Raw genomic sequence first — 24659 nt, 5'->3', positions numbered from 1 at the left:
AAAATCAGTTATTAAAACTATTATGTTTAGAAATGTGTTGGAGAAATCTTCCCTCTGTTAAACTGAATAAACAGTGGAGCTAATAACTCAAGGGGGCTAATAATTCTGACTTCACCCTTATATATATATATATATATATATTTTATGTTAAATGTTAACAAGCATATTTTTAAAAAGCTTGATTTGAGGAAATCACACCATTTTTAAGTCGCATGGTCAGTGTTACAAAAATAATTTCATTTATTATTGATGCAGACAGTACAGAGAGTCTATTTTTGTTTTATTAAAGAAACATATATATCATAAACAATTATTGGAACAAATTTCTCTTTGCCAAACACAGTGATAGAACCACCTTCCTTTGTGTACAAAACATTTTTGAATGAGTGCATGACGTTGATATGTACAGTATGTGAGAAACTGGGGCTGTGCGACGTCACGCAACAAAGTTTCAAGAGAACCAAGATGGCGGAAGACAGCGGACCGAGGAATCGGCAATTCTCTGCGACGAAACATAAATTAAACAACTTTGATGAAGGTGACAACCTTATTTCATACACGTATACTTGTAACGTCGGTTTTTCACCATGCCATATTTGCTTTTACCGGTAACTCTTTGCTAGTTTGCGCTTTGTTGACACGTTGAAAGTTGAAAACGGCACTTGAACTCGTGTTATTTCTGTTCACGTTGCTTTTTAACCAGGTGTGGATCAATTCGGAGCACAAAGCGCATGGCCTCGTGCACTTAAAGGTGAAATTGATGGTTTATAAAACGTTTAACGTTAGTCCTTGATTACTTGCGGTAACATCGAGCCTCGTGAGACGCGCTTCAGAGAGTTCAGATACCTGTCATTGACACCACAACGTTAACGGTTTTATGCGTGATACAAACAGTCTCAACACATGTTTTTTGTTTGACGCCAGCGATCCCGGTGACTTCTTAAGTTATTTTTGTGCTTGCTATTATTAGATTGCTTATTTAGCAACCTTGCAAACTTTGAAGCGAGTCTTTCCCAATGTTTTGCTTTGTCCTACATTATGGGTTTGTATTTGACCCCAACAGTGTGAATATTTCATTTTAAATGTGTACATTAACCAAATTAAGCTATTTCACTGAATTCAGCTGCTGCTTTATGGTCGTGCGCGCGCAATGATTTTACACGCGGTGACAGATCTTCAAAGATCTCGCGCGCCACAGAACACTCACGCGCATTTAATGAATGCATGTACAAGTTTCTCACTTCAATATCACTGTTTCTTTGAACTTGAGTATTTGAGTTTGTGTTTCATGAGTTCTTCATGCTTTTTGTTTATTCTCGTAAGCTTTAGGGTGGTGGATGTCCTGTATCCCTGTGTATTTAGTCTTGAATTAACCAGGGTAATTTGCCATGTAAATTTACTTTGACTTAGGGTTTGGCTGTTGTGTCCAGAAGATCAACACGTACTGATGTTGAAGTGTGCAGACCAATTATTCTAAGTTACTTTTTATCTGTGCCAACATATCAGTCGTTTATGAACTGATAAGACATAAGCAGATGGTTGTTGTGTTTGATGTGTTGTCTGTCTCAAGTTAGTGGTCTAATAATATTTGTCCTTTAAACGGCTGGGTTCTACTGTATCTGTTATTGGTTATAATTTAAAGCAAACATAAAGAAACATTTGTGTCTTGTGTCATTTTACAACGAGGTTTCATTTGTTACTTATAAAAAGGTTTAAATGATTTCTTAGCAACTTTGAATTGCATTTAGAGAATGTATTGCTAGAAATAGTAGAAAAAAAACAAAACAAAAAAAAACTTGACAATATCATGTTTCATATCATTCGATATAGATGAATATTTTTTAAAAATACATTTAGGAATATTAGGATTTTTGTTATTTAACCACTTTATTTTAATTTACCCACATAACTAAGGCAAATAGTTTTAATAGTCAAAAACCAAAATATTTAAACAAAATATCTCTTTATAATAAATAAACAAAAGTGTTCAAGAGACTCCTAAAATTGATTAATAAAATGTTACAAAGTTTGTGCAATGGTAAAAGTAGATCGACATCTGTAAGGTGTCAATAATAATGATACAGTAAACCTAAAACTCTGTAAACAAAACAAATTATAATCAAATCTGAGCTTTCAAGTAAAGGAACTTATCATCATTATTCAAATACATGCTGCAACATTACAAATTGTGAAGTTAAATTACTAAATCTTTCAGTTGGGGAGCTAGTGGCTGTGATGCACATTAAAAGAAACCAAAAAGCCACTCTGGCCACATCCTTTTTCATTTACAATCTCCTCACTGCTGCTATACTGCACTCATTTTTGCGTGTGTTGTTATTCTGACCTGAATTGACCAGTGCAAGTGCGTCTTTTCTTCACCATTTTTCTACAGCATCTCTCATAACTAGGTGACCGTTTCCTCAGAGGATAACAAACAGACAGATTATTGCTGCAGCTCCGACGCAAGTTTATGGACAAAAAGTAAAAAGCACTGCTGTGTTTGGATGCAGTTTGTCTCAGGTCAGGGGCGTAGTGGACATTTTAAAAGTGGGGGGACCGCTGTATGAAATCCAAAAGTTTACTTTCTTAATTACCTGTTTCTAAATGGTCTCTCTCTATAAGTGAAGGGGATGGATCCCTGCTCGCGGCATTCATAAAAGTTCAGGGGTCTCATGTTCAAAGACTTGCGTTGAGTTCATACTAAAACATTGTATACGGACAAAGCTGTAAATGTGCGTACGCAGTAAAAAATTCAGATGTATGAAACACTACGTGAAATCCCACGCATATTCTCTTTGTACATCCGAATTAACGTGAAACTGAGCGCATGTGCGCAAGCTCAAAACCCCTCCCTGCCTCCTCCCCCTATGAATATGGTAATGAATCCACTTCGGCAAACCCAAATGAAAAAGCAATGGCAAAAGCAAGCAAGAAGAGAAACTTCACAGAATTTGATTCGGAGGTGCTCCTATCGGAGGTAGACCGGAGAAAAACTTTGTTATTTGCAAGTTTGTCCTCCGCAATTAATAACAAAAGAAACAAAATAGAGTGGGGGAGATTAGCTGAAGTGGTTAACGCAGTTGGGTATGAACAGAAAAGAAATGGTCCGATGTAAAGGTGTAAAATTTTGTAGTGTCTATTTAGGCTAAGTGCAAATAGCGCACCTCATTGGAATGTGCTAGTTGAGTGATTCCCGCCGATCACCGTTTGACTGACAGAGACAACATAACTAAAGAGAGCGGCGTTCGAGCGTAGCTCGTAAAGCACATGGCAACATGTTTTGACACGATCAATCATGAACCTGGTTCGAATCCAGCGTCTGATGAACTCATTCTTCTTCTTTCCCCCACTACATATCAGATTTTGCCTACTCTTCATCACGAGGAAGACAAGTAGGAATCATTAATATGTGTTTGTGTTATGTTAAGCGCATTTGAGCATCATGTATTATTTGCACACTTATTGAATGGAAATGTTTTCGATTCACGTAAGCAAACTCATCTTCAGATGACGTCTTTAAAGCAATGTGCGTGCAGTCGATCGCTCCTATCAGATTGGAAAAACCGGCGATCGCTGCAAATTGCGCTTTAAAGTTTGGCTGGTCAACTGCATGATATGGAAACCTTGAATACCTGCTAGACATGCGGATGATCCCGTCCCATACAGCTGCCATTGCTCAGCTCAAAGATACTTTGTAGTGTGCAATTTAACAAAACTGCCTCTAGGAGTCGCCAATGGAAATAAAACAAACGCACAAGAAATGCATGAGTTGGCGTGGACCAACACACATACTCGCGTTCATTTCATCGTTTGTAAATCCAATTGTGCGCGTGATATCTGGCGTACGCTAAGTTTTTGTGCAAACAGCGTTGATACATGAGGCCCCAGATGTTTTTTAACTAGCTGTACCTGAAAATTGCCTGCGTCACGTGTCCGCTGCTTGCACACCATGTGCACGTCACTCCCAACTGTGTCACTTCTCGTGCCTCATTTGGAAATGACAAACTTACACCCTAAGCTTATTGCCATTGCTTCCATGACACATTCTCAGCAGCCACATTTTAATAAAACTAGTCTTGATATTGAAACTTCGTTGCAAACTTTTTTTTATTATCGGTCAATAAATACTGAAATCAATTTTATTATTAAGAAATTGTTTTTTTTTTGAATATTTGAAAGATTTATGGAAGTATTATTTTAAACATTATAGTGTTCACTGGTTTCCAAAACTTGTTGTCTTTTTTGTTTAGAAACTGAAATAGGTTTTGAACGAGTGGATGATGAGCAGGCCCATATGATTTCTGGCTGATATATAATTATATTGCAGTACTAGAAGTGTGATATTGCATTTACACAAATGTTTGATGACACGTGTGTAAATAAAAACAACCATAATGCCACTTTTTTGCATGAGGAACTACTTTCTTCTTTCATTCATTTTCTTTCGGCTTAGTTCCTTTATTCATCAGGCGTCACCACAGTGGAATGAACCACTATATGTTTTATGCAGCTGCAACCCGTTACTGGGAAACATCCATAAACACTCATTCACACACATACACTACAGCCAGATTAGTTTATTCACTTTGCATGTCTTTGCTGTGAGGCAACAGTGCTAACCACTGGGCCATTGTGTTCCCCATGGAACTACTTTCTTCTAATCTGAATATCTGAAGGCTGCAATAAACAGCTTTTGAAAGATGTTGCTAATTCAAAAATGTAACATTATACATACAATATTTGAAATAGTTAAATGTTTTATTTTATAATGTAAAGTTCTGCCTGTTACTCTATTACACCAAATAACTTAATGCTGTAATTACATATACAATATACAAAAGTAAGAGAGTAAATTTCTGCATTGGTTGAGCATCGCTTAAAAATATACACCGAGGAAAGTGTGTTCCCGTTCAACAAATGAGGGGAATTCCCAGGTTTGTCCCATTTCAAAATGAAAGGCTCTATGGCCAGATTTGTCATTTACCTTATTTCCTAAATTGTTTTTCGATCAGTCAGAATTAATTAATGATTATTAATGAACAACGCAGCCTGCGGAGTGATACATTGATGAAGAGGCTGTAACAGTGCTGTTTTCACTGGAATATTGCACTGCTCTGTAATAATGTAAATTGTTATTGAATAAAGCAATTATTGACTTTACTTTTACCGCTTGGTTAACTTTTTTTTTCTCTAAAGTAAGTGTAACCCAAAATTCCAAAGGTTAAAGCAGTTTTGACTGAAGTGTCCTGTCCACTGTGTCCTTCACACTAGTTGACTGTGTTTCAGGGGCTCTGTTCAGCTGGCCATGAGCCTGAGGAGACTAGTGCGAAGGGGAGAGGGTGTTTGTTTTGTTACACGTGTCTTAACTTGAGGACAAAAATTACCAAATTTAGCCCTGTGGCCAAAGAGATCCAGGCTTATCGCAGCTCATGGGTAAAGTGCATGGGGTTAGAACAGAGACCCACACTCCTGGAATAGAAAGTGAGCACAGTAATGAGCTGCTAGTGAAGTGCTGAAAAATCAAAGCTGTAAACAGTAAAAAAAGTCATGATGAGTTGCCTCTTAGTAAATGGATTTATCTTGATCAGTTTTTTTTTACCCAGTGTTACCCACAAGCCTTTGCACCTGCAAAAATAGCATGTATGATTATGTATGACCTTTTGAATAGTCATGCCTTTATCACCAAATCTGCTATAAAATGCATATTGTTGTGTAGAAAGGATATTTTAAGTAACCTTTATGTACTCTTTAAGTATTTATTAATGCTTTGAATTAGCTTTTGACTATTTTGTTTTTGTTACTTTAAATACAGTTTTGTCTTTTTATCTTTTCAAAAACACTACTCTCAAAAACTTAAGTATATTTGGATTTTGGGTGAAATTTATGGAAAATGTGAAACTCATGCTACAGTGATATTATATCAAGAAAGTAGAGCATTTACAGGGCTTGAAATTAACTTTTTTACTTGGTAGCACCAGTGCTCCCAACTTTTGAAGAAAAATTTAGGAGCACCCACCAAAAATGAATGAACACCGCTGCAAATTGAATTTTAAGGGATTTATTGTATTTTAAAACAACATCAATTAGAACTAACAAAAACCAGAAACAACTATCTAACTAATGCTGAGATGACATTGATATTTGTGTGCTATAATTCCAAAATGAATGTCGAATAAGTATAAAATATTAATGATGATGAAAACGACAATAATAGTATGAATTATATTTCTCATCATCATGCTGCCTTAAATGTGCTTGAATGTAGGTTATCTGCTATAAAAAGTCTGTTATTTATGAAAAATAAATGTATAGTTTGCATCAAACAAAAATGAAGCGCTGCAGTAATAAATATTTATTTTGTACTGCTGTTTATATATGCATGTCAGTTTAATAAATAATATTTTTGCTACAAAACAAACAAAAGATTGTAATAAATAATTAAATTCAAGGCTGAAAGCTGCAAAACAGTCATCAGTAAATAAATAAAAAAATAATAATATACACCTCAAGAAAGAATAGACAAAAGAAAGTAAAGTCTCACTTCTATCACTCTTTAAAAATTTTGGTTTCAGTTTGTGTCAATTTAAATGTTCAGTCTGAGCTGATCTTCATTTTTCTGTGTTAGTGGAACAGCAGGGCGAGTCAGCCGACCCAATTTATGAGCAGGTTGAGCAGGATTCTTGCGATGACCACTGGCGCAAAACCGCTGTTTGTTATGAGCGCACTTTCAGTGTAAACTTAGTAAAGGCGAGCTTCTTTGGTGATGATATGTACAGTATTAGATTTGTCTTTTAGCGGACATTTGCGCTGAACACGCAGTGAACGCAACGCATCGAGATTCGGGCGACTTCTCCGAAAAGCACGTACTCGATTGATCTCAGCTGGCGGATCAATATTCACCACATGTCATGATTGCTCTCATCTGCGCCTCAACTTTAGATGGGATTTGCAAACCTGTGTGCTTTAAGTTTTCACTTTTCAGCCGTTTGCATATCCCGTGGTCATAAAAGCTCCTTCCCTGTCATCTGACAGCGGAATACCTTGAGTGATTGACAGCTAATATGAACCAATATAGCGGCAGGGAAGAGCGATTCAGCACGTTTTTAGAAAAAATCCAAACAGGTCGCACTACAACTATTATCTGCAGTCGCACTAATGCTCCCATATATATTATGAGGTCACATAAATTAATTTTCGGGCACATATGCGACCAAAACGGTCGCAATTTCGAGCCCTGATTTAGGTAGAAGCACGAAAAATCGGTGGGTATACCACAATGAATAATGTCAATGTCTCAATAATTTGTGATGTGGCCTTCATCATCAATTGCATCTTGTGAACAGCATGAGATGTCATTGTCAAGTCTGCTTAGGCATGGTATTGTGTCCATTGGGCCATTGAGGTTCTGTGGTTCAGGATTATGAGTCTCTACATGATGACACCATGGCTGATTCCATAGATTCTCTGTGGGATTCAAGTCTGGAGAAAGTGGGTTGTTGTGATTTCAAGTAGGACATGTTCCTGGATCAACTTCTATGCTGATCCTGGAACAACATTCCATTCATAATTAAGGGATAAGTTTACAGTTTATGTTAGTTTACTGTTAGGGTTATGTACTTGTACATGATTGCTGTCGTTTATTATTTATTACCTCTTATTTTGGGAATAACTTATAGTAGGGTGATTAACATGGGTGCCTGAGAAAGTGCAGGCAACTCCATTTGAGGTACCAGTGCCTCCAGCAATCTTTCTCTAATGATGCGACCTTGATAAGCTGGAGCTTTGTTGTACATGAAAATGAAATTAGGCCTGTGTTGTTTATTGTCGTCTGGGCCTCATGATGTCAAAATGTGATTATGATGAAGAGGGCTGTTTTAATACCAATTCTATTTTATTAGAGAACAGCATTTAATGCAAATCTACTGAAACACTGAACAGTTAGACATGTGCATTCAAAAGTGAAGCTCACTTTTTAAGGGAAATGAAGTGGACCGGTAAGGTTTATAGTGCATTTTAGGTGGATCATTTCATTCGAAAGCCAAATATTCGTAACTATTTTGTGCGTAGTTTACATGTCATTTTTTGATTTTTATTTATTTTTTTTCCACTACAGATATGACTGGTGTGCAGGATGTTCCAATCTGGAGCCCAGCTGAGACGTTGAGTACATTGGAGGAGTTTAGCTCTGATACTAACGGTGTGGCACCATGTGCTGTAGCTGAAGAGCTCGAGTTAGAGGAGGACCCGGTTCCAGAAGGAGCTCGACCCATCCAAATTGTTATTACTAATGAAAACGATCACAAGTTTGAGTTGGATGCTGCTGCGTTGGAAAAAATCCTGTTGCAGGAACATGTTAAGGATCTCAACGTGGTTGTGGTGTCTGTTGCCGGCGCCTTCCGCAAGGGCAAATCTTTTCTGCTGGACTTCATGCTGCGTTACATGCATGATCAGGTTCGATTGAATCTCCTCTTATTAATTTAAGAGTATGGCTAGTTGACAAATGAGCATAATTTAATGAGATGATTTACCCTAAAATAAATGTTCTGTTTTCATTTACTCTTCCCTAAAGCCAGTTTGAGTTTCCTCTGTCGAGCACAAAAACAAATATTTAAAAATTTTTTGGAAACCGATCATTTAATTTATTTTTATGTTTTATTTTGTGGATTTTACTGGCTACCATTTTTCAACATTGTTAAAAATATCTTATTTTGTCCTAAAGAAACCCATAAAGACATGGAGCCATTTGAAGGGCAGTACACTTTTCATTTTTCTGTTTATTATACATGTGTGTTTTTACATTTTTCCACTTCAAGGTTTATTTTGTTTTACCCTAAAACACTTGTACTGTTGTGTACTACAACCACACACAAAACACAGAGAATTTAGTTTTCATTTTATAACGTTAGTGCTTTTCTTTTATGCTAAAGCTTTACTACACACTGCTACAAAAACAGTAAAGGTCTACATACTGTGTACTTAAATTCAATTTTAAAAGTTAAAACGTCACTTTCTTATATTTGTCCTTTTTTATAAGCTAAACTATGTCTTCAGATTATTTATCAAGGGACCTCAAATCTCTTCTGTTGTTTTTTAAAGTGTTAATTTACTCCCTAATTAGATAATTTGTCAATCCACATCTAGTGATTTGGTTCATGATTCATGATAATTAGCACTTTTCGTAATTAATTGCCACTTTCTTATAAATACCTTGTTGTGTCCCTCATTTGTAAGTCACTATGGATTAAAGCATCTGCGAAATGAATAAGTATAAAGTCCCTCAAACTTCTTTTATTAGATTGAATATTTAACTCTAAAATAATGGTCCATTAGTTAATACTAGTTAATAGGGATGTCCCAATCAGATATTTTTGCCCTCGAGTCAGAGTCCGGGTCATTTGCATTTTTAGTATCTACCGCTACAGAAACCTGATCCGATACATCTATAATACATAAAAGAAAAGAGCGAAGAAAGATTTTATTTAATTCACCTTATTTTAACATTCAACAACTCTGTTAACAAACAGAGCACTTCTGTGAGGTAGCTTGAACAATCAAGTTATCAATAACACCAATTATTCACTTTTGGACTTTAGTGCAACAGTAAATATAAAAAAAATCTAATAAAAAACAAACAGCACCTCAACTTAAAATACCCGAGTTTACTTATCTCACAGTTTGCTATGGCAATGTTGTCGTCATTAACTTCATAATACCTTCAGACCACAGACATACTCACGCTTTCCGCTTTAAGCTGCTTCCGTGTTCTACTTTCCCGCCATTTAACCAATAGCGTCTCTGCAACAAAGTGATGTCATGCCGCACACGTTGCTGTTTTCGTGTGAAGTTAAGAAAGGGTCAAACTTTGTGCCACTGCATAACTGTAGATGTGTTAAAAAATAATGAGAATATATATATATAATAGACATATATATTCGAGTCCTAACATCCGATTCCGATCAACTCTTAAAACATGTGATCAGGCCCGATTTCCGATCATGTGAACGGATACGGACATCCCTACTAGTTAATGTATTTACTAACACGAACAAACAACAAACAATACGTTGATTATAGTGTTTATTTATCTTTGCTAATGTTAGTTAATGGGAATAAGGTTTTTCATTATTAGTTTCTGTTAACTTTCTGTGCAATAACTAATGCTAACAACTTTTAGGTTTTAATAATTTGCATTAGAAAATTATAAACTGATTATTAATTGCTGTAAAAGATTGTTCATACTTAGTTCATGTTAGTAAATGCATTAACTAATGAACCATTATTTAAAATGTTATCCATTTATTGTTAATGTTATTCACGCATTTGTATCGTAATAATCACTAGAAGGAGAAAAAACATGTATTGGCCTTTTTTGTGAGGACTGTAAAATCACTTGTTGGCTACCATTTTGCATTATGATGTTTCCTCCAACACATCAGTTAAGAATAAGTCTATCTGATTTACCATTCCTGAGAACAGGTTTCTGATGACTCCAATCTTTCACATGCCTTAACTTGCGGGTTGCGTCCTGCATCTTGAAAACCAGCTAGGTCACATGAATGTGAGCAAACATGTTTTATTACATTCATTTAGAGCAATCACATGAACTATCTCTTTTTTGCCCCTTTGTAGTCAGCTGAGTCATGGATAGGAGGAGATGATGAGCCATTGACCGGTTTCTCCTGGAGGGGAGGCTGTGAGAGAGAGACCACAGGAATCCAGGCTTGGAGCGAAGTATTTGTTGTGGAAAAGAAAGATGGAACTAAGGTGGATGGGCATTCAATTAAAGTATTATGTTGCCGTGAGGTTATGTTGACTGTGTGATTACACAGATCTCTGTGATGTTAGGTGGCTGTGCTGCTGGTGGACACTCAGGGAGCCTTTGACAGTCAGTCCACTATCAAAGACTGTGCCACTGTTTTTGCTTTAAGCACCATGACCAGCTCTGTGCAGGTGCGTTAAAACATCAGGGATGTTCAAGGACTGAATAATTCATGGCATTCAAATGACTTCTTGATCTTGTTTGTTTTAGGTTTATAATCTTTCTCAGAATATCCAAGAAGATGATTTGCAGCATCTCCAGGTAGCAACTTTATTAGTGTACATTGTTAGTTAGTAGTGTGTTAGTATTGTGTGTATATAGGACTGTAATATCATGTCTTTTATAGCTTTTCACAGAATATGGTCGACTTGCAATGGAGGAGATCTACGAGAAGCCATTTCAGGTAGAAAAGCTGATCATTTCCATTTTGAGTACCTGTTGAGGGCCACATATTAACATGTGCTCAGGACAAAAAATGACACGCATACTCCAGTGTTTCGCAATTGTAGCAATGTTTGAATAATCTAATCATTTGTTTTAAAGGATTAAATGGGTATTTGAATGTATTTGTGTCTTAAAGGGCCATGAAACCCCCTTTGTCTCTGCAAGGTGTTTGGTCACACTTTATTTTTGTCTGTTAGTTGAATTTAAGTTGCATCGCATCTACATGCCAACTAATTTTCATTAGATTATAAGTAGACTAATTAAAGATAAGCTAGGTTGGGGTTAGGGTTTGGGTTAAGGTTAGTGTAAGTTGACATGTACTTGCATAATTTCTTATAGTCAGTTAAATGTCTGTTAAAGGAGCATATCAACAGATGTTAAGCAGAAAGTCTACTAATACTCAAATGGACCATACAAATAAAGTGTTACCGGGTGTTCTCACACCTCTAGTATCTCCAGCTTTGTTTAGGTGGGAGTGTCGAATGGCAAAAGAGGGAAAGGTTTGCAGGAGAAGATTTCAGTATGTGCATACGCTAATTTGTCAACTTTAACTACAGTTTGGCACTTTCACTTTCATTCAGAAACGTTTCATGTATTCCCCTCCCTGTGACAAATGAGATATTGGATGCGAGGAACTGCTGGAAGAGTGTAGTTTTAATGGAATGTTTGATACTCACATTGTATGGGAGAGAAAAAACCTCTGCATTTCTTGGTTACTTAAAAGCACTGAGTTAGGTGCATAGAATAGTATCAGAAAGCTGTGTGTTTGTATAGACTGTCCTGTCACAAAATGCGGCAAAATTCCTAAACAACGGTAATAGTTTGATTAAGGTGTTTACATTCGGAGAGCAGCATTTTAGCAGATCTTTAAGCCCATAATATAGTAGTAATATTAACATACTGTAAACTTAGTAACTAAATCATTTTCACTTGGGTATGTCTTTATAAACTGAAAGAGAAGAGTTCTGCTGACGATACTAACTAACTTTGCCTCTGAATAAACATAAACAAAGAACACTGATCACACACTTAAGGGCGTCACACACTGAATGCGCTGCTCAGCGTCGTGACATGGCGCGCACATGACTTGACTTGAAAGTATCGCACACCAGATGCGCACATTCGCATGCTATTTAAAATGTAACAGATGATCAGATGGCGCTCTGTGGCATGGCAGAAATATGAACAGTGTCCTGAGTTGTGGCTGGGCGCCGAGGCATGTTGCTGAATGGTGCTTCTGGTGTGCGACTTGCTTTACCATATTTGTAGAGACAGGACAATTAACACCAACTGGAACCGCATCTTTTGTTTTAAAAGGAGACGAGTGGCAAATTTCCATTTCCAGATGCGAAAAGCTCTCTGGTAAAAAATGTTCCTTACAAATGTATTTTTGTCACGTGTTAGCAGACCACTGTAATCTACACGTGAGTCCAGCTGCACTCTCATAGCGATTTTGGAATTGAAAACAAAACCTTCGTAGCAGCACCTTCATAAACGCAACACTAAAGACCCATTTCTCCAAACAATTCTTCGTCTTCCACTTGTTTTAATAATGGTCGGCAACACAATGTGGCGTCTCTCTGCCATCTAAACACTGTAACAGGTGTCTTCAAAGCTATGTTGCATGTTAAAGAAGTTGCACCTCACACACAATAGAGCGCGCTGATTTTTTCGAACTAAGGTTATCTCTTGAAATAATGATGAAAACTCAAAAACGTCACATTGTACCGACCGGTACAGATATACAGTCTCCATGCTGGAATTTACACAGGAATTTAATGGCCGTGATGTGGCTTCTAAATTTCTTTTCAAACCAGAAGAACGAATTTGCCCAAAATAACGCAAAAACAACCAATTTTCACTTTTTTGTGAAATATATGTGTCCTGATAGCAGCGTAGGACACATATATGACTGTCAACATCTCAAAAAAATGTGTTTGGCGTTTCATGACCCTGTAAATGGTTAAAAAAGAAGCTATTGAAGAAGATTTCTATTCTCTCAGTGTAAAGTATTTTCTAAGTGTAAAGCAGTTAATTTTCTCTTCTCAAAATGTATGTAGTGTTTGCAGCAAACATGCCAGCCTGTGTTAAAAATACAGTGATATGTATGCCTGCACAGAAGCAACACTAGGAGAAGGCTGAGTGACTGATTGTGTGGAATAACTGAATATGTAAAGCGCTGATTATATAGGTTAAATACTTCTATGAAGCTATATGTGTCAGAAGTTAGAATGAGTAACATATTATCAAGTTATTATCCTATCATAACAATGTATGTAAACACTTAGTTCCTTTGCATAAGTTGCATCTATACTTTGCTGACATAGACCTGTAACATCTCTGCTGACATGAGCTAGTGGGCTGAGAGCCAAGAATAGCAGGACCCCTTAGACTAGAAAACCTATTCAAAAATGGTCAAGAGTTAAAAAGAGACTTAGGGGTGTGTCAAATAATCCTGTATAAAAATTGTAACAAACACAGATACTTCAGAAGGTGCAGGAGAGACTTCAGAAGGTGTCCAGGAGGGACTTCAGAATGCTCTGGGGTCTGCTCTGCTCTTTCTCGGCTTTATTATGGAGAATAAAGTCTATTTTCTGATATTCAAAACCTCTGGTCTGATAATTTGTAATTGATTAGACGTCGAATTTACTACACTATCCCCGTGAGGGAGAAAGGAAATAAAGGGAAATCATATTCATATTTCTTTTCAGTACCAGAACTATTTCCAAGCAAGCAATTTTTTGTGTGTGTTTAAAATTAGTCTGAGTCTAAACATAGGTAGACTTAAACAAGGCTAAATTTGGGCTGTCATTGAAAATCTAATAGACGTCTAAGAATAGTCCAAAACTAGACTAGTCATCAGGAATGAATGATGGCCCTTGAAGTCTTTCTAATCTGTCTATTTAATGACTAGTTTTAGTAAATTCTTAGATGTATGGTTGTTGTTGTTTTTCTCTTTAACAACTTCGTTTTAGCCAAGTCAATGTTGATGTCTTTTAAACACAAAATTTCTCAGTGGGTTACTACAGAATCTGATAGGACAGTTGGTTGAATAATTAGACTAATTCTTTGTAATAGTAACTTTCTTTTTTATCAGATTCATTTTAATTTATCTGATTTAACTGGGCATATCATCTTCTCACTAATAGACCTTTAGTTTCTTATACATCGTTAATTCCCTGTGTTCCAGAAACTGTTGTTTCTGATCAGAGACTGGTGTTACCCCTATGAACATGACTATGGGCTCAAAGGAGGGAATAGTTTTTTGGAGAGAAGACTGCAGGTAAGATGAAGCTAAGATTAGATGAGCACTGCAGCTGCATGTTCAGCAGAGTTTGAATTGTTTTATTTGTGTTCTGAAGGTGAAGCAGAACCAACACGAAGAGCTGCAGAATGTGAGGAAGCACATCCACAGCTGTTTCTCCAGCATAGGCTGCTTTCTTCTTCCACATCCAGGTCTGAAGGTGGCCACCAACCCTCACTTTGATGGCAGATTGAGAGGTACAAAATACATTTCTTTTAGACACCGATTTGACCATGGATATCTCAACTCTGGGCTGATTTTATTTCTTCTATTTACAGGCTTCGCAAAAGGTGCTTAAAATGCATAGTGCTTGGATTTGGCTTTTAGAAATTAAAGTCCTGGAAAACATGGAAAATAGCACTGCTTTGACAAAATACACATTTCAAATACCTCAAGTAAACTGAAGTCTTTTGTTTTATTATTGTATGACTGACAGCATACTTGTCTTTTTTGTCGTTTTAGTTTAATATCAAGTGTAAAATAAAATGTCCCTGTGCTTTAAAGCTGTTTAAGCAACAAGTTTGCCATTTTGTAAAGACAGACAGGCTAAATTTCAACCTTTTCATCATATACTTTAATTAAACCTTTCAAAGCGTGGAAATATAGTTTAAAATATGGACAAAAAGTGTCTCTATGTATGTGGTAGTTATGCCAGTGGTCTTATTAAATATTAATTGTCATAAAAGGAAAAATCTATCATACAGTGCATCCGAAAAGTATTCATAGCGCTTCAATTTTTCCACATTTTTAAAATGTTTTTTTTATGCCGTATTCTAAAATGGATTAAATTCTTTTATTTTCTCAAATTTCTACACACAATACCCCATGATGACAATGTGTAAAAAGATTTCTTGAAATTATTGCAAATTTATTAATTGATTAATAAAAAAACCCCTTAAAAATCACTTGTTCAGAAGTATTCACAGCCTTTGCGCAAAACTTTGTTGATACACCTTTGGCAGCAAATACAGCCTCAAGTCCTTTTGAATATGATTGGACAAGCTTGGCACACCTGTCTTTGGGAATTTTTGCCAATTCCTCTTTGCAATACCTCTCAAGCTCTATCAGGTTGGATGGGAAGCGATGATGTACAGCCATTTTCAGATCTCTCCAGAGACTATTAATAAGATTTAGGTCTGGGCACTCTGAAGCAGGTTTTCATTTGGGATATCTCTGTACATTGCTGCATTCATCTTTTCCTCTATCCTTACTAGTCTTCCAGTTTCTGCTGCTGAAAAACATCCCAATGGGATGATGCTACCACCACTATGCTTCACTGTAGGGATGGTATTAGCCTGGTGATGAGCGGTGCCTGATTTTCTCCAAACGTAACACCTGACATTCACTTTAAAGAGTTAAATTTTAGTCTCATCAGATCAGAGAATTTTATTTCTTATGATCTGAGAGTTCTTCAGATGCCTTTTGGCAAATTCCAGACAGGGAGTGGCTTTCGTCTGGCCTCTCTACCATACAGGCCTGATTGGTGGATTGCTGCACAGATGGTTGTCCTTCTGTAATGTTCTCCAATGAAGAACGCTGAAGCTCAGACAGAGTGACCATCGGGTTATTGATCACGTCCCTGACTACGGCCCTTCTCTCCCGATCACTCAGCTTAGATGGCCGGTCAGCTCTAGGAAGAGTCCTGGTGGTTCCAAACATCTTCCACTTATGGATGATGGAGGCCACTGTGCTCATTGGAACTTTCAGAACAGCAGAACATTTTCTGTAACCTTCCCCAGCCTTGTGCCTCAAGACAATCCTGTTTTGGAGTTCTACAAACAATTCCTTTGTCTTCATGCTTGGTTTGTGCTTTGACATGCTTAACCCTGAGATATAGACAGGTGTATGCCTTTTTAAATGATTCATCAACTGAATTGACCACAGGTGAACTCCAATTAAGCAGCAGAAACATCTCAAGAATGATCAGTGGAAACAGAATGTACCTGAGCTCAATTTAGAGCTTCATGGCAAAGGCTGTAAATACTTATGTGCATGTGATTTTTCAGTTTGTTTTTTTTAAATAAAATTGCAACAATTAAAAAAAAAAACTTTTTTTTTTCACATTGTCATTGTGTGGTGTTGTGTGTAGAATGTTGAGGAAATAAATTAATTTAATCCAGTTAAGGCTGTAACATAAAAAAAAAAATGGAAAAAGTGAAGTGCTATGAATATTTTCCAGATGCACTGTACTTTCTTTGTCAGTGCAAATATTTATATATGTAGCCTTGTGATTTAAACAATTAAACCATTCAAACAAGTTTACACTTAAAAAAAAGGGCCGTAATGAAAATCAGTATTTTTTTTAAAACTATTTACTTAATATTGGTATTATTTTACTTACTTTACTTACTATTATTTAGTATTATTTTAGCAATATAATAGTATATATAATAGTATTTTTACTTGAGTACAAATGTTCAGTTCTCTTTCCATCTGTAAGAGAACATCAACAATAAAAAAAAGAAAAACATTTCAAGAGCACATTTAATGCAGGTTTATTATATTACTAATTATTAATATTGTATTAATTATTATGTCATTATTATTAGTAATGTTTTTTTTTTTTTTTGTTTTTTTTTTTTGCATAAATAGCACTTCCTCAGCAATGGTTTCATGGATTGTTGAGAATGCATTTTAGGTGTTCAATATGTTGCGTGTCAGTCATGAAATAATAATAGGGGCTGGAAAAAAAAGTGCTTTAAATTCCTTGATTTTCATTAAGTTGTGCCTGTATTAATCCTGGATTTACATTATTATGCTTTTTTTTTGTTAATTTTATTCATTTATTTTTGCAGAGATTGATGATGAGTTCAAGAGGGAGCTGCAGAATCTAGTTCCTTTACTGCTGGCACCAGAGAACTTGGTAGAGAAAGAAATCGGTGGAGCTAAAGTCACATGCAGAGATCTGGTGGAGTACTTCAAGGTCAGATTTCATTACTTTAGCCGCAGCAGCTGTAAACACAAACCAGATTAGCTGTTAATTGTGTTAAGCTTTAAACAGAAGAGACTCTGTTCAGGTGTTTTTGTAGAGTTTATGATGTGATGAACGTCTTTTGGTGATAATAAATGAAATTAACATTCATTTAGTTATTAATCATAGACAATTCTTAAGGCAAAATATATGGTGCATGTAGAAACTGACAGTGGCCTATTAACTGATACCAAGCTGCATGAAATGTTCTTGACACCACCTGTTTTAGCTCTGGTTTGTTATCGCAACAGTTTATTAAAAATTATTCTGCCAAAGCAGGCCTGTTAAAGCTGAAGAGTGGCTGATGGAAAGCTGGATATCTTCAGATTAAGACATTTGAAGTTTTCTCTTATTGAGATAAAACACCACCAAAGCTTGCTACAAAGGCATGCTACAAATCAGTTACACACAGCAAAATAGATGTATAATCTACGTGGATTTGTCAGTGCACCATACACATACATCCTTTGATTGCTACTGTATAATGGAATGCACATAAATCCAGCTTATAAAATGCTTTGTTGCATCTTAAATACACGTTGCAAAATAAGATTTAAAGTAAGCTTTAAAGTTTAAATAAGCTTGTGTTGATGCAATGCAAATTTTAAATGTAAAATAACAAAAAACAAAGCTAAGAACGGTTAAATCCTAACATTTCTTTCTGTTGTGTGCAAGAGTGCAATGTTAAAATGTCAGAAAATGTAATTTTGTGTTTTATTTTATTTTAGCTTTTATAGAGTTGTTGTGAGGTCAGACATTTGCTTTTTGCAGTGCCTCAGAACATTCAGTAAGGACCCATGTTTATTCCAGTATTTATTCCTTTTTTTGTAGGCATATATCAAAATCTACCAAGGGGAGGAGCTTCCACATCCTAAATCCATGTTGCAGGTATGCTGCTCTCCATCATGAAGTGTATATATAAATGCTTATAATTTATTACTATATAATAAAGATGGATTTTCAACAACCATCACTTAAGCCTTCAGTGTCAAATTAAATCTCAACTATTTAGTCTCCACTTCACTTCCTAATCTGCAATTGCCTCTCTGGATATCACACTAACTGTACCCCCAAAAAAAAAAAGTACTAATACTTTCCTTCTTAGACTTTACAGACCTGAAACTTGCCTACAGCACTTATTCATTGTTGCTCTTATAGTTGTGTAAGTTGCTTCCTTGTCCTCATTTGTAAGTCGCTTTGGATAAAAGCGTCTGCTAAATGACTAAATGTAAATGTCAAATGATCCATCAGAGATTGTTTGATAATGTACTGATTTAGTGCTCAAGAAATGTTGAAAACAGTTGTTTAAGCGCTGTTTAATATACAGTTGAAGTCAGAATTATTAGCCCCCCGTTTATATTTTTCCCCAATTTCTGTTTTTCAACACAGTTCTAAACATAATAGTTTTCTAATAACTGATTTATTTTATCTTTGCCATGATGACAGCACATAATATTTGATTAGATATTTTTCAAGACACTTCTATAGAGCTAAAAGTGACATTTAAAGGCTTAACTTGGTTAATTAGGTTAACTAGGCAGGTTAGGGTAATTAGGCAATTTATTGTATAACGATGGTTTGTTCTGTAGACTATCGAAAAAGTATAGCTTAAAGTAGCTACTAATTTTGACCTTTAAAATGTTTTTTAAAAAAAATAAATAATATGTTTTATTCTTGCCGAAATAAAACAAATAAAACTTTCTCTAGAAGAAAAAAATATTATCAGACATGCTGTGAAAATTTCCTTGCTCTGTTAAACATCATTTGGAAAATATTTAAAAAAGAAAAAAAAATCAAAGGGGGGCTAATAATTCCGACTTTAACTGTATACATTAATGGTATGCATGTTTCTTTTAAAAATATTACTATTAATAGTGATATTAAATATTATCTAATAATATTACTATAAATTCTTATGATAAATTCCAACTGTCTTTGTATAATGTTTATATGTTCTAATTGAAAATGTATTTATTTGAATGAATCTTGCTGTGTGGGTATGTTTGAACTGTTTGAACTCTATTACTCAGGCAACTGCTGAAGCGAACAATCTGACAGCTGTCGCTGGAGCAAAAGACACTTATAACAGAACCATGGAGCAGGTAGAGTTACTGCTGCTGCTGTTTCTTTTAAATGTTTCTTCTCAGAAGCATGAATGTAAACAAAGGAAATATGAGAAAATACATCACTGTATCAAGGATATGCCTTGAGTCAAGGTTATTCAGTTTAAAGGATTGTAGATACAGAGGGACCTCATTTCTATTTAAATATAGCAGACGCCTGACGTGAGATGAGCTAGCCTATATAACTGAAAATAACTTGAGGCCAATGCACTAAAATAGTAGGTTTGGCCTGGATAACTTAAAATAAGCAGTGTGCCTGTTTTGGTTAATTATATCTGCAATATATGTTTTATTTAATCAGGAAATAAACTTGTTGTTTGTATGTCACAGGTGTGTGGAGGAAACAAACCATACATCGCCCCAGTTGACCTTCAGCGCTATCATGATGAGTTTAAGAAAACCTCAGTCGATCAGTTTCGCGGGGTGAAGAAAATGGGCGGTGTAGAGTTCTGTCATCGCTATCAGGAGCAGTTAGAGACAGAGCTCGATGAAGTGTACACAAATTTCGTGAAACACAATGAAAGCAAGAACATTTTCTATGCAGCAAGAACTCCGGCCACCCTGTTTGCAGTCATGTTTGTCACCTACATGGTCTCCACCGTAACTGGATTTATTGGCTTATCATTCATCGCTGCTCTGGCCAGTGTGGTGATGGGGGTAACTCTGCTGTCGCTGTGTGCCTGGTCATATGTCAGATACTCAGGAGAGTATCGAGAAGTGGGAGTGACTATAGACCTAATAGCAGAGGCCCTGTGGGTACAGGTGAGTTATAGCTCTTGGTTGTGTTTCCACATGTTGGTTGGGCCATCCCATGTTCTCTCCTTTTCCCCACACGTTGTTGTTTCAGTTGTTTCCTGTCTTTTATGTCCATTTCTTTCCATAAACCAGTGGTTCCAATCCTTGCCCTGGATTTCCCTGGGGTTTTTATAAGTTAGCAAGAGTAACAACCCAAACTCAAATATGTGTAAATACATTTGGGTGAATGATTAATGTCTGGTTCCAGGTTTCTGTGCCCGACGATCGGGTTTTCTTGGTCCTAACCTTCGACCACCACTTGTTTCACAGTGTACCGGCCCCTTACAACTCACCCCTGTAGGTGGAGTTCAAATATCTTTGTTCACGAGTGAGGGAAGGGTGGAGCGTGAGATTGAGCGGCGGCAGCAGTAATGTGGTCGATGTACCAGTCCGTTGTGGTAAAGAAGGACCTGAGCTGAAAGGCAAAGCTCTCGATTTACCGGTCAATCTATGTTCCTAATCTCACCTATAGTCATGAGATTTGGGTCATGACCTAAAGGACAAAATTTTAGATACAAGCAGCTGAAATTAGTTTCCTTTGCAGGGTGGCAGGGCGCATCCTTATAGACAGGGTGAGCTCTGTCACCCGGGAGGAGCTTGGAGGAGAGCCGCTGCTCCTCCACATCGAGAGAAGTCAGCTGAGGTGGCTCGGGCATCTGTATTGTATGCCTCCTGGATGCCTCTCTAGGGAGGTGTTTCAGCCATGTCCCACTGGGAGGAGGCCCAGGACACGCTGAAGAGACTATGTCACTCGGCTTGCTTAGGAACACCTCGGGAGTGTGTATACACTCACTTTTTATTAGGTATTTTAGTAGGCCATTTTACTAGCTACACCTGTCCAACTGTTTGTTAATCCAAATGTCTACCTACCAATCAAATGGCTGCAACTCGATGCATTTAGGCATGTAGACATGGTCAAGACAATCTGCTGCAGTTCAGACTGAGCATCAGAATAGGGAAGAAATGCGATTTAAGTGACTTTGAACGCGGTATGGTTGTTGGTGCCAGACGGGCTGGTCAGAGTATTTCAGAAACTGCTGATCCACTGGGATTTTCTTGCACAACCATCTCTAGGGTTTACAGAGAATGTTATGAAAAAGAGAAAATATTCAGCAAGCGGCAGATCTGAAGGCACAAAAGTCTTGTTGATGCCAGAAGTCAGAGGTGAATTGCCAGACCGGTTCAAACTTATAGAAAGGCAACAGTAACTCAAATAACCACTTGTTATAACTGAGATATGCAGAAGAGCATCTCTGAACACACAACACGTCCAACCTTGAGGCGGATGGGCTACAGTAGCAGAAGACCACACCGGTTGCGGTTGAGGCTACAATTCAAACAGGCTCACCAAAGTGAGCCATAGAAGATTGGGAAAAAGTTTCCTGGTCTGATGAGTCTCGATTTCTGCTGCGACATTCGGATGGTGGGGTCAAAATTTGACGTCAACAACTTGAAAGCATGGATCTATCCTGCCTTGTATCAACGGTTCAGGCTGGTGGAGGTGGTGTAATGGTGTGGGGGATATTTTCTTGGCACCCTTTAGGCTCATTACCAATTGAGCAACAAGTCAACACCACAGCCTACCCGAGTATTGTTGCTGACCATGTCCATCCCCTTATGACCACAGTGTACCCCTCTTCTGATGACTACTTCCAGCAGGATAACGCACTATGTCATAAAGCAGGAATCATCTCATACTGGTTGCTTGAACATGACAATGAGTTCACTGTACTCAAATGGCCTCCACAGTCACCAGATCTCAATCCAATAGAGGATCTTTGGGATGCCTTGGAATGGGAGATTTGCATCATGGATGTGCATCTGAAAAATCTGCAGCAATTGCATGATGCTATCATATCAATATAGACCAAAATCTGTGAGGAATATCCAGTACCTTGTTGAATCTAAGCCACGAAGGATTAAGGCAGTTCTGAAGGCAAAAGCGGGTACAACCCAGTACTAGTAAGGTGTACATAATAAAGTGCATATGTGTGTGTCTGTGTGTATATGTATATATTTATCAAGTTCAAGTTGTACCAATGTAGTTGCTATCAACAAAAATTTTCATGACACCATTATAATGGCCTCGTGACAGTCATGTTTATGACAGATATTTGATAAGTAATATTGTCTTGGTAATGTCAAGCTGTCATGACAAATACAGGTTGTGATTGTATTTGTTTATGTACAGTTGTCATAGGAAATACACCTCATACAATGTCATGTTTGCGTTATAAAAATAACAAAATTGAGCTAATGGCACTTCATGAAGGTTGTTATAAACATTCATTGTCATGTCACAATCATAAAGGTTTCTTAAAAGTCTTATGGACAACATGTTCAGGTAAAGTATTACCCAGAAAGGCTTTAATTCATTTGAAGGATGAATTTATGATGGGTCTTATGCAACACAATCTCACGGCAATTCGTAACTTTTTCATTTAGTGGCTAATTCGTATGAATTCGTACAATCTAATTCGTACATTTTAGAAAGATTTGCTCATCCCCCAATGACGGTTGGGTTTAGGGGTGGGGTTAGGTGCAGCGCCTCCTTTTTAAAATCGTACAATTTCTTACGTCTGAACTCGTACGAATTCGTACGAATTAGCCACTAAACTGCCAAAACGTAAAATACTTACGTTTTCTCGTGAGATCAGGCTGGTCTTATGGGTTTGGAATGACAGTGTTTAAGCAAAATCCCAACTTTTGAGTTCTCCTGTTTGCTGAAAACTTAGAAATTATGTCCTGGACTGTTTGTTTGTTTATTATAAAATCCACTGCACTTTAACAGGTGTAACAAGGGCCAAGGGGAGTATTTAAAAGACTTTTTTATATTTTTAACCTGTTAACATCCACCCAAAATGTCTAACAACCCCTCGAAAACAGATTAAAATGGTTCAGAAAAAAAGCGTCATTCAAATTTGAAGCGTTTATTCATTCATAAATAATGAACTATTTGTTTTCTTTGATCGTTCTAGGTGCTGAAGCCACTTACTGAGCAATACATGGAAGAAAATGTCCGACAGACTGTTGTGAACTCGATAAGAGCCTCGCTAACAGATCAGGTGACACAAGCTACAAAGTTGAAGACCAACTGACAGTTTGCTCTGCCTTATCTGCCCAGTGTTTGAACAATCACTGCTTTTATATTGTGTAGTTTTTGTGATGTTTGGTCATGTAGACTCTAACCAAAGTTTACAGCGTTATTTACCCTGACCAATACACACAACAACAAACAGACTTGCATTATAATCTCAACGGACATCATTACAAATGCTTCTAAATTCAGGTTTAAGTGATCAGGTATATGTGCAGCTTTGAATTTCCCTTGGCTAGAGGGATTATTCAGGACAGCACCGCAAATGTTTTACAATCTGTAAGTTAATTCGGACACTGTATTTCCTTTTGTTGAACAGTTGAATTCCAGTTCTCTGTGGATAATTTGGTTAGCATTTTCCATTTAGACTTCTACCGCATAATTACTACGTGTAAAAACCTAATAGCCTATTTGCTGGATTTCTTGTGAGGTATTTTTAGAGCCTTTAAGGAATGCTGAAGTTGTAAATCCATCCAAGATACCCCTCTGCTGGGCCTCTTTCTGTACAGTGTTGTTGTAGACTGTATAATAGCCTCATGCATGTAAATGAGTGTACAAATATCAGCTGTAGATCATACGAGGATTTCATTTACAGACAATGTTTGGAGATGATTATGAATGTGTCTCCCCAGTTGCCTTTTGTTGTGCTTCTCCAAGTTCAGAGCACCTTCCACTGAGCAGTTTTCTGACGCAGGAAGAGTGCTCATGAGATGACTTGATTGTCAATCTTTTAAAGGTTATGCCATTTAATTTATTTTTTAAACAATTAAAATATGTCAAATGTGTTTCTGGCTAGTTTGGAATTTTTGTGGGATTGCTTGATTTTGGTGTTTTTATTTTTTATATTTTATTTTATTTGATTTTTTTTTATAGTAGCAATAAATACAGTACAATGATTCCAATTAAGAGAGTGTACATTTCCCATTGCTAAACATTTTTCAGTAACAAATAACAGTAACAATAAAATGGTAACAAATAATATCAATACTTAATATACAGTTGAAGTCAGAATTATTAGCCCCCCTGTTTATTATTTCCCCAATTTCTTTTTACGAAGAAAATATTTTTATCAGCATATTTCTAATCATAATAGTTTTAATAACTCA

The 24659-nt window shown here is 36.7% G+C and overlaps 1 protein-coding gene across 2 annotated transcripts; it reads left to right on the top strand.

The window, feature by feature from the left end:
• Positions 1 to 428: 428 nt before the first annotated feature.
• On the top strand, positions 429 to 24338 carry atl2 (atlastin GTPase 2). Of its 2 annotated transcripts, none has more exons than XR_015504941.1 (13): positions 429 to 538; positions 8114 to 8451; positions 10630 to 10764; positions 10846 to 10950; positions 11030 to 11080; positions 11166 to 11222; positions 14454 to 14546; positions 14626 to 14764; positions 17363 to 17490; positions 18370 to 18426; positions 19569 to 19640; positions 19992 to 22884; positions 23065 to 24338. XR_015504941.1 is itself a non-coding variant. In NM_001110022.2 (13 exon segments), coding segments are annotated over 13 exon segments (1800 nt in total). In that variant the 5' UTR covers positions 446 to 465; the 3' UTR covers positions 23555 to 24338.
• The last annotated feature ends 321 nt before the right edge of the window (positions 24339 to 24659 follow it).

The sequence above is a fragment of the Danio rerio genome, chromosome 13 (assembly GCF_052040795.2).
Source record: "Danio rerio strain M-AB ecotype USA chromosome 13, GRCz13ab, whole genome shotgun sequence".
NCBI classification, from domain to species: Eukaryota; Metazoa; Chordata; class Actinopteri; order Cypriniformes; family Danionidae; genus Danio; species Danio rerio.
The sequence above is the reverse complement of the archived record's forward strand: the minus strand, read 5'-3'. Positions and strand labels throughout refer to the sequence as shown.